Source organism: Halichoeres trimaculatus, unplaced genomic scaffold, assembly GCF_033239565.1.
Source record: "Halichoeres trimaculatus isolate MK-OKI-2021-1 unplaced genomic scaffold, fHalTri1.1 fHalTri1_scaffold_11, whole genome shotgun sequence".
NCBI classification, from domain to species: domain Eukaryota; kingdom Metazoa; phylum Chordata; class Actinopteri; order Labriformes; family Labridae; genus Halichoeres; species Halichoeres trimaculatus.
In genome coordinates, this window is record NW_027437189.1 from 30,407,398 (window position 1) to 30,418,482 (window position 11,085).

Consider the following 11,085-nt stretch of genomic DNA (forward strand, 5'->3'; position numbering starts at 1 on the left):
CGATAGCCATGGATGTAGATTGACTTCTTTTGAAGCTGCAGGAGGACGTCCTGAATTGAGCCTTTATTTCAAGTAAGCAAGACCACACTGGCACACACATGCAAAAACAAAAGGATTCCTTTCTGTAGCTACATGCATGTAATCTAAATGATTTGGAAGCGCTGCAAAGATGTTGGGTTTAAAACTCTTCAATTAGTGTCTAAATCCTAAATTCTGCAAATTTATCTCTGCCTCTGTGATGCAATGGCACTGTGTCAAAGTTTGATTTGTTGCATGCAAAGATGCCGCATACTACAGTACAGAATGATGCAAAAGTCTTCTCTCTGATCATATTTACCTTACTTTAACTCTGGACACACGCAATCATGCAAATGCTCAAAACTGAGCTCTTTACCAATCTCTTCCTCCTGTCTGAGGACTTATCCTGTTCTGCTGGGCTTCATCCTTTATTTAAGTGGTGAGCTACTGCCCCCTGGTGGGTTACTGGTGAAGTAAGGAAGAAGCACAACTTCAGCCTAATCCTGTCAACATTTTAACATCCAGAGTCTTCCAAACAAAGTCTCTGCTTCAATTACAAATAAGAGAAAAAAAGAGTAAACTTGTTATCACCCCGGGAAAGTCTTTAAAACTCTAAAGGCAGGATGAGGTGATGTATTAAAAGACAGACTAAACAAAATGCAACTAAGTTTAAGAAAACTGATTTACTGGTGAGTTATGAAATGGGTCTGTGTGTTTTTTTTTTCCTTTATGCAGTCATGTCTGTATGTTTCTGTCCTCTGGCTTCATGAGTTTTACCAAGAGGCCACCGGTCTAAAAATATGAGACAATCCTGAAGTGCTAAAATCTGCTGTTTCTTGAGTGTCCTCTTGAGGCTGGCTGTGGGAGCACTGGGACTTACATACAAACCAAGACAAAAAAAGCTGTTTTCATAGCAGATAGAAACCTGAAAAAAAAGAAAAAGGTCTCCTGTCCGAATCACTAATTTTGCTACTGGCCCTCACTGTTTACAATTAACTGGATGAACTTTTCTTTACCTAGCTTTTTAGGAGACATTTAAATTTACGAGTTCACCCAATCAGAGACAGAGCTCAGCTCACATGACTGATTGGCGCCCTGTAGTATGGCTGTGCCAGCTGATTTGAAATCACGTACTCCCGTAAGTACACTTGCATAAAATTAACTGCATACGCTCTGCACTCACTAGAACGGTGCACAAATTCTTATAGGGTAATGTTGTCCCAAATCAAACACTGCAGCTCCAAACTTATTGGAAATTATCATGTTTTACAACAATTTACTGCTGTTCTAAAGCTTTTCATTGATTGATCGATTACATCCATCCATTGTTTGGTCTTTTCCTGCCCCTTCCTCTATGCAGCCAATATGGCCACCATTGAGTCTGAAAACTGTCCACCATTACACGCTCAACTTTTTGACTGGTTTGAGTGCTGAAGTAGAGAAATCAAAGTGCCCTGTGTTTCCCATACTGTCAGTGTGAACACACTTGTGCAATCAAAACAACAAGTGCACTGCAGAAGTATGCAAATTGGGACACAGAGTCTGTTTCAGAGACAGACGGATGATGTTTCAGAGACTACATCCATTTACTATACAGTCTATGGTTTTAACAAGCTGAGTGCTGTTGGCTGTTGCTGTGTTATCAATTTTCTAAGAACCAGATTCCATATCCTCCTGTGGTGATGCACTTAGTTTTTATTTTAATTCTAGCTTTATGGTATTCTTTCACAGTCTTTTTAATTTTACAATTTAAGGAATTCAATCCATTGTTATTCTCCTTTTGTAGCCAAATTACATTTTTCCCCCCTACATAGGAGAGGGAAAACATTTTGTTGCACAGAGGGAGCACAGCAGACCTATGCAGTGCCATGTTATACTGGTTAGATTCATCTGGGAATGGGAGAGAATCCATCTTTTTAAAAAGTGCTTTATTGTAAAGCAGAAGACACTGGTAGATATTTGAGTCTCAGATCAGCCATTGAAATTATTCCAAAGCTCTGAAGAAACAACAAAAGCTGTTTTAAACTGTCCCCATCAAATTGGGTTATGTGGAACAGTCTGAGATGTACAACTAGGGATGGGTACCGAATTAGGTACTTTTATAGGTACCAACCGAATTCTGTCAAAAATACCGGGTACCAATTCATGTAAAATTTCAAAAGTACCATGTTTAGGTACCTAAACTTGTCCTTCTGACTGTGAGGGAGTGGAAGAGTAGGCACTTTTGCATTCCAGGGTAGGACACGAACATAGTGTTGCAAGGGTATATACTGAAGAATAAATATTTAAAATGAAAAAAAATAAATAAATAAATAAAATAAAATAAAAAATAAAAAATTAGAACAATTGTACCTGTACCAATTGCCAGGTACTGAGCATCGGTACCGTATCGTTTCAAATGTGAAAGGTACCCCATCACTATGTACAACTAAGTCACTGTGGAGACCTGTGGAGGGCAGCAGTGCGCCATGGCTCTGTGAAGTCTACCGGAAATTAGAAGAAGAAGAAGAAGAAGAAGGAAGAAGAAGAAGAAGAAGAAGAAGAAGAAGAAGAAGAAGAAGAAGAAGAAGAAGAAGAAGAAAAAGAAGAAGAAGCTCTATTATAGCTAACCTCTGGCTTCTGATGCTTCTCCTGCTGTTTAAAGTTTGTTGTAGGAGAGGAAAAATGGACGTGAGTTACTTTACCAGCACCAAAATAACTCTTCTTGCCATTTTAAGAGTGCTCAGGATGTTTGTGGATAACCTGACAGAATGACACGCAGAAGGAAACTGTGAGTTTATCTTTCATTATAAGTTCACATCCCAGGACTGACAAGGTTACTCTTATTTCAAGAAAATGAATAAGTTCATTCTTTTTTTAAAACACTTGCATATTTTTTAAAAACTTTTTTCCCCTCATTTTTCTCTTTCAAATTCTTAAGATAAGACATTTTGCTGGACTTTTCCGGAGAATGTGGCTCATAAATAAGAAAATACTTTCTAAGATTTCAGTTTTGAGTGTGAAGACATTTGACTCTGATTAGACATGGACAATAATGATGATAGATATGTTTATAATCTATTTTTTAAAGATGAGTTTATGAAGTCACATATTGCTCCTCTCTTGACGTTCCTTTTATTGGTTCAAGAAACAGCAGATTTTCATCAAAGTGCTTTCAATGACATTGTGACTTTTGATGTCTAAAATCAGTGGTATGATCCCACTCTGAAATTTAGGTTTTTGTGCACAACCACATTAAAAAAATTCAGAATCCTCTTCCCTGAATAAAAAGTCATATTAAAATAGACAAAAATGGGAAAGTTGGCTCTTGGTAAAGTTTGTGATGGCTAAAACACTTTCTCCACCAGAAAATGTCTTTTTTTTTGTCACACTTCTTTCTCAGTTGGTCAACACCATGAAACCAAACACACTTTTTTTTTTCAGTAAACACATTTTATTTTGTTTGTTTGGTAGCAAAAACAGCACCTCAGTGTGACGTGGGCAGCCTCCTAAGGGGTCCAACAGTTTCAGTTACAAGACACGCACAGGGAAGACATGCACTACCTACTGTAGCAGGCGAGTTAAGACATTAGTTGACCAACAGCGCTGAAGCACTGTTTCAGTACATTCACAGTCCTCTGACCACACCACGGTCCTTTTGATGCAACACACTTTGGAATGAAATGGAATACATGTTGCAAAGATTTCAAGGGAGTGCTGAATACAAAAAAAATCTTCTTTCTTATTTGCAATTTGCCCATTTTTCTTTCACTTTCTGTGACAACACGACTTTTAGTACAGACAGTCAGACATACAAAACAAACTCTTTGGTCCCTTTCAGATCTTTGGTAGTGTTAGGATCACTCATTTCTTCATGAAAAACTTCTCAAGCTCTACCTAAGAGTGGCTGGCAAGCATTTGACTTCAGACTTTTTTATGATGACAGTTTGAGGGGCGTGAACTGTAAGTATAAAACAGGAAAACTAGCCGACAGGTAACTACACCTCTAAACTAGACAGCTCAATCCTCGATGACTTCGGAGGACTCAGACACCACTCTGCCGTCCTTGGTCTCAATCATCTTGATAACGACGTTCTTCTTGGTCTGGGTGTATCCGCCTCCGCTGCTGCTGCCGCCGCCAATGCTGGCGCTGTAGCCGCCGCTGTAGCCACCAGCGCTGCCACTGCTGTATCCACTGCTGCCGCCATATCCGCTGGAGTAGGAGGAGCTGGAGTAGCTGCTCTTCATGCTGTCCATGGGGAAACCGCCGTAGCTTGCTGTTGAGAGAAAAGACAAAATGATCAGACTCAGTCCACTCAATCGAGTCCAAGATGAAGTTTATTGTGTCCCATTGTTTCTTTATAGTTCATTTATCAGCTTGGATTAGCTCAGAGGCAGGTGAAAAGGGAAAATCAGGACATATCAGTTTCAGCAAATGCTACAATGATGCCATGCTTTACCATACGATGCAAAACAATGTTATACAGCAGGATACTTCGCTGCTCAAAGTATCTCTCCTTTAGGGACAATAAAGTGTTTTGCTGGTATTGTACGATAAAGCATCAGCATCCTGTCCTAATCTAGGTTGGTAGGTCACTGTGTCACCTGCTTGCAAACCAAAGTCTTGCACTTAAGTTTGAGTAATTTTTTTATGTTTTACTTAAAATAGACCACGTTCTACAAAGAGGACGGGGTTTCCCTTGAGTAGGCAGACTAGGTTTGGTACAACCTGTCTCTAATTTTCTTATGTCACAAACTGAGCCACTCCACCAAACCTGTTAACTTCAGATTTAACCACAAGAATCCCAAATCTGCAGAAGCACCCAGAGAAAAGGGTAGAGCTGGGTATTGCCAAGAACCTAACGATTCAATTTGATTTTGATTCGATTCTCTAGGTTGTGACTCGATTCCATTAGATTCAATACGATTTGATGCGGTTCAATTCGATTCCATTCGATTTTGATATTGAAATGCTTCAATTATCAATTTTCATGCCCTGCATGAACATATGTGGTGTGTCACCTCTCGTTTAAGAGCAATAAAACAACCCAAACATCTGACTTTAAAGCTGAAGGATCTGGCTTTATGCTGCTGCTCTTGCTTTGGCTGCCATTTTTTGGTTGTTTGGTCTCTCGTGGCCCTCGTCCATACAATACGAATAACATGCACAGTCCTCCTTATTTGCCAGGAGATTAATCAATACACAGGATTTGTTGAATCAATATTGAATTGGTCAAGGAAATATTTCTATGCATAGATTTATCAATGTTTTTACCCACCCCTAGAAAAAGGAAGAAGGAGGTGAACAGAAGCTGGATTTAGAAGGCATCTGCCTTTTATACCTGATAATGTCCTTGTGTTAATAAATATATGTCGTCAAAATCTAAAGCCACAACCAGTTGCAGATAAAATGTTATTCACTGATATACGCTATGGTCCAGGAAAAAAGACCATTTGCCAGGATTGTTGGGTGAATGTGGCAGATAGGACTTACTGCTCTGTTGGGAGATGTTGATTGCCTTGATGCCGTTAGCCAGCCTGTCCTCCTCTCCCTCCAGCAGCTTCCTGTAGGTGGCGATCTCGATGTCCAGAGCCAGCTTGACATTCATCAGGTCCTGGTACTCTCTGATCTGGCGGGCCATGTCCTGCTTGGCTCTCTGCAGAGCCTCCTCCAGGTCCCTGATGCGGGATTTGGCGTCCTTCACTGCCATCTCGCCGCGCTCCTCAGCCTCAGCGATCTGGGCCTCCAGGTTAGCACGCTGGGGGAAGATATTTAGAAAAATAAGACTCTGTGCATGCCCACACACATAACTAAACCCTGTAAGTGATCTTTTAGGTGTGATTTAAAACACCATACCTGTCCCTTGACGGCATCAATCTCTGCTGTCAGTCTCTGGATCATGCGGTTCAGGTCTGCGATCTCTGTTCTGGTACTCCTCAGGTCATCTCCATATCTGGTGGCGGATGTCTGCATCTCTTCATACTAAAGAAACATTAAGAAGTGACACATTAAAACCTGAAAACCCAGCCGAGGAGGATAGAGCATGCAGTGAATTTATATTTTTTTGCACATTGAGTTGGACTAATTTAAATGCTCGATATGAAACTTTGTAAACACAGGACTTGATGCAGGTCTGCACAAATACCCCAGATAGGAACCTGACTGTGAGAAAATGTCAAAGAAATGCTCCCTCACCTTGGTCTTGTACCACGTCTCGGCCTCAGCACGGCTGCGGTTGGCGATGTCCTCATACTGAGCTCTGACCTCGGCCACAATGGCGTCCATGTCCAGGTTGCGGCTGTTGTCCATCTCGACGATGACTGAGGTGTCCTTGATCTGACTCTGGAGCTCACGCAGTTCCTAACAGAGTCAAAAAAAGGATGTTCGTAAACCTTCACTGTGCAGGAAACGACCCAGTGTAAGCTCTTCCAGGGATGGTACGAGATGCAAAACAGATGTTCGGAGAAATTACCACAAACATTGTGGGAATTTTATCTGACAGCAGAGATAAATTTCAGATAGTGCTGATGGAAGCATCAAGTGGTTTAGAGGTTAGTGAAGGAAACGCCCTTTGAGCGGATTTCTGTGCCCTACCTCCTCGTAGATCGACCTGAGGAAGTTGATCTCATCTGTCAGGCTCTCCAGCTTAGCCTCCAGCTCCACCTTGTTCATGTAGGCCTCATCGACATCCTGCAATTCATTCAGCGTTTGTTAGACGGAGACCTCTCGGGATACACTGTCAAATTCAGCACAAAGAAGTAGAAGCAGGTGCTGACCTTCTTGATGAGGACAAAGTCGTTCTCACACTCTGTGCGCTTGTTAATCTCGTCTTCATACCTGAGGGGATCAGACACATTCATGGTCAGAAATCTTTCACTCAGACAGTTCATATGCTGACTGTACACTAGGAGGTGCAAGCAGTCCATCTCTGACTCTGAACTCTCTGGGGACATTTGCCTAACAAAGTGTGTGTTGACTCAGGGCTGAGTGTAACAGGTGTCACAGATATTCCTCCCTGGAGGATTCCTCTGAACACAGCTGATTCACTCCATTTGTGCAGGGACAAGGGATGAAAACCCGCAGCAGCAGCAGCATGAGCACACTGATATCTGAGCTCCCCTGGGTGAAGCTATAGGCTGCTTTAGTCTGCTTTGTTCCACCTCCAGTCACATGCAGTGTAACAGCTTTTTGGAACATGCTTCCTCAGTGTTGTAATTCTCTAGAGTTCATATGACGCAAGACAATGGACAGATGTAGGGAGGAGTCCACTGGACGATTAAGTCAGCGTCTCCTGATGTGAACTATTTGGATCTTGATGTCAAGATAAAGCAGCCATACTGAAGTCAGGGAGTTTCTGTGTGTGCTAAAGCTTTTCATCATGTGGTGACACAGGCCTGTTTGCCCTGCTCCACACTCACTTGTTCTTGAAGTCCTCCACCAGGCCTTGCATGTTGTGCAGGTCGGCCTCCAGCTTCATCTTGTCATTTCCCAGGCTGTCCAGCTGTCTGCGCAGGTTGGCGATGTAGGCCTCGAACATGGCGTCGATGTTGGAGCGGGTGGTGGTCTGTCCCTGCAGCAGGTTCCACTTGGTCTCCAGCATTTTGTTCTGCTGCTCCAGGAAGCGCACCTAAACAGGGAACACAGAGGGTTCATCTTTAAGAAAGCTCCCTTCAAAAACTCCCAAAGAAGAACGACTTCTCAAACTTTTTACTGAAACAAATCCTCCATCATGAATCAGTGAAATTCTGTGTAAACTCTGATGTAACGTCTCTCCTCTGCCCTTTATGTAACAACTTCCTAATAATCAATCACCAGGATCCAGCCTCCCCATGCCTCCTATTCAGCGTCTCCACTCTTTATTGTTCTTATCTATCTTTGGAGCTTTGTAAGCCGGCTGTGTTTTCCAGACATGCTTTTCCATAGGAAGGCCTGACGTGTGTGCATCCTGACAGGAGGTGGAGAAGGAAGGGGAGGCTGGAAAAAGCCGGTGATGGAGAAGTCGGAGCTGGTTAACCCTTCTCCTGCGTGCCTTCCTGTTTTTGTACGGCTGGTTTTGCAGCCAAGAGAGTGGGATGGGTGAAGGAGAGGTGGCGTTGCATCCTCAGGCAGATGCAGGAAGGTAAATATTTAACTGTATTAAAGCTGCGATGAGGGAGGAGAGAGTGAGTGATAAATGAGCTGCAGAGGAAAGGTGAAAAGGTGGGGGAGTTTGCATATTTGTGCACAGTAAAAAGGGAGGATGTGGACCTTTGCTCCATGAGATCCAACTTTTCCAGCATTCTTTTGACTAAATTCAGCTCCACATAATCTACTGTAAGATAACAGCAGGAGAGTTTATCTCGGCGAGTCAAAGCATGCAAACTGCTCTTTATCTCCTTTTAATCATTGCACCAGGAGAGGGAGAGTTGCTCTGTTGACGGTAACATAAAACCAAGCAGCCTCTTTAAATATTAACTCCTGAGGCCTCAGACAGCACACACACACACACACTCACACACACAAACTCTGAGTGTTGCATAAAAGCTGGACTCGGCTGCTCTGTGGAATGATTTCAGTCATACTTTTCCTGCACGCTTCTTTGAATAAGTCACTTTGAGAACAGTATTGTAATCGAGTCAACAAGATCACTCAGAGCTGTGTGTGTGTGTGTGTGTGTTTGGGGAGGGGTGGGGGCCACCAGGGCAGCAGAAAGAGAGCCACACCCCAGCGATGGGAGGGACCATTCCCAAGGTAACTCGTATCACAAGCCCTGAGTTCTGCCCTGCCACACCCATTTCTTTCTCTCCCTTTCTCTTCCTCCCTTCCCTCTTTTTGTCTCACCCTGTCACTCCTTTCTGGAAGTCTGTTTTTCATCACTATAAAAGGGCAGCCAGTGCCAAAAAGATCCTGAGCCTAACCACTAAGTTTGAGCACATTCTTTTTTCTGCCTTCTCTGCATTTGTGGGAGGTGTCGACAGCAGCAGATAGAGAAATAAATCAACTTTCTCCATGCAGGAAATGTGGGAATATCAGCAATACAAGACATGTGGCAAACATATGGAGCTCCTTATCAAATATTGCATAACTATGTCACAGCACTGAAGGGGAATTTTCAGCCCTCTGAGACCACTCAGAGTGAACTTTCCTCCCACTCAGAGCACTTTCTGAGTGGACCATGAAAAAAAAAACCATGCCAACTTTAGCTTTTGATACAAACTCATTCAAACTTTCTATTTCATGCTCTTACCTTGTCAATGAAGGAAGCAAAGCGGTTGTTGAGGGACTTGATCTGCTCTTTCTCCTGGGTGCGGACTGCCTGGATGGTGGGGTCGATCTCCAGGTTCAGAGGGGCCAGGAGACTCTTGTTCACAGTGACAGCCTGGATGGGGGGCTGACTGACGCCACCAAAGGCCATGCTTGAGCCACCACCCATGCCCATGCCAAGGCCCATGCCCATGTTACTACTCATGCTTGAGCCCAAGCCATAGGAAGTGCTGCTGGCGATGATGCCGGGTCCCCCATAGCCTCTGTTGGCTCCAAAGGAAGACTTGACACTGTAGCTCATGCGAGTGCCGCTGGAGCTAGGTCCAAGGGATCTGCTGGTGAAACCTCTGGAGCCGGGGGTGGCCCTCACACTGTAAGAGGTGCTCTTGAAGTGAGACATCTTGAAGTTTCTCTTTTGGATGGATTAGTCTAGCCCTTGAATGGCTTGGTTGGCTTGGCAGGCAGGCAGGTCGGCAGAGGGGAGAGACCGGAGTGGATAGAAAAGAGAAGAAGCTTGAGAGGAGTTTTAAAGCCTGTTGCTGTGGGAGGGGCCTGTGCTGAGCTGCTATTGGCTGCAGGGCTGGCTGAGAGAGCGGGGCAGGGCTGTAACTTTACACTTCTATGACACATTGTCCAGTCACTCAAAACCATTACCTGGCCTTCCTACAGGCTGCTCTGTGAGCTGCTGGAGGAGTCCTGGACTGTTGGAGGGGGATTATAGAGCCATGATAATTCTTTGTTTTAGCTCCTGTCTGTGTGTGTGTTTATGTGTGTGTGTCTCCAGGAAAGAAACAGTTTCCACACCCACTGCAGCTGTTTCAACATGTAAGATTTGAAGGTCTGGTCACATTAAAAATATAGTTCATACCCAGCAGAAAGAGTACCCAGTGTGTGTGTGTGTAAAGGCTGAAAGCTCTTACACATGGTTGGAGGTTAACAACAGTAAACTAAGGTGTGTTTATTATTCAGTGGGACGGTTGTGTGTGTGTAAAGAGGGAGGTTGTGCTGAGTATCTCTGGGAACATACCACAATGAGAGAGGAATGTTGAGTGTGATGCATTGATGTTTAATTATAGTAAACAGCACACGTATGCTCTGATACGACTGCTTCCTTCATTGATTGTTCATCAGTGGAGCGAGCATTTTACAGCTTGCATGCAAAGAGGTGTTAAAGTTATTTTGATAATGTCATAACACACATGTAGCATTCATTTTCAGTTGAATACATGATAAAAATCTATCATGGAAAGTTATTTTAGAATACGTTATTTTATAAGGGCTTCTTTTAATTCTGCAGAAATTTACCATAACAGTATTTACAGTATCATTGCTGAGTTTTAAACCACATTCCTTTGCTGTTTTTCAGTTTAGTTATATCCCCAACAGACCTTTTCCTGTAAGTTCCTGCAGAAATTACAGTAAAAAGTTTTTTTTGAAATTACAAAACTCAGTTACAGTGTAGATTTCACACAATGTGATGTTAGGAATATTTAACTTATAGAACTAATTGCATGCTTTGAATATAATATTAGGGTGATTTCTTTTGCTTTCCCATCTTCAGTCTGCAGTTGGGCTGAACGATTTTGGAAAATAATCCAATTGCGATTTTTTTTGACTAATATTGCGATTTAGCATGCGATTGTTTTTGGGGATGTGTATCTTCTTTATTATTCACTAAACACAAACTGTTATATCGTTTGACCAATACGATAAAGAATACTGTCAACATATAAACAATCCTCTCCTTTAGGCCAGGCCTATATGTTATGATGAAATGAGATGTGTTAATTCATGAACTGATAAGAATAACATATCTTTATTAACTACTACCATCACAGCAGAAT

At 42.7% G+C, this 11,085-nt stretch overlaps 1 protein-coding gene across 1 annotated transcript; it reads right to left on the reverse strand.

Moving 5' to 3' along the window:
• Positions 1 to 3,441: 3,441 nt before the first annotated feature.
• On the reverse strand, positions 3,442 to 9,731 carry krt8 (keratin 8). Its single transcript, XM_074681582.1, has 8 exons — positions 9,225 to 9,731; positions 7,417 to 7,625; positions 6,775 to 6,835; positions 6,593 to 6,688; positions 6,194 to 6,358; positions 5,855 to 5,980; positions 5,492 to 5,756; positions 3,442 to 4,274 (listed from the first exon to the last, which is right to left on the reverse strand). The coding sequence occupies exons 1-8, from the start codon at positions 9,639 to 9,641 to the stop codon at positions 4,018 to 4,020; spliced, it is 1,596 nt and encodes a 531-aa protein (XP_074537683.1). The 5' UTR covers positions 9,642 to 9,731; the 3' UTR covers positions 3,442 to 4,017.
• Positions 9,732 to 11,085: the final 1,354 nt, after the last annotated feature.

Bases quoted from the DNA above. Each gene is read 5' to 3' on its own strand.
- krt8 (XM_074681582.1), bottom strand. From the start codon at position 9,641: ATGTCTCACTTCAAGAGCACCTCTTACAGTGTGAGGGCCACCCCCGGC. The intron at 6,836-7,416 runs GTGAGTGTGGAG...TGATCCCCTCAG, and splicing joins GTGGAGGACTTCAAGAACAA to GTATGAAGACGAGATTAACA. The intron at 5,757-5,854 runs GTATGGTGTTTT...ATCTTCCCCCAG, and splicing joins TTGATGCCGTCAAGGGACAG to CGTGCTAACCTGGAGGCCCA.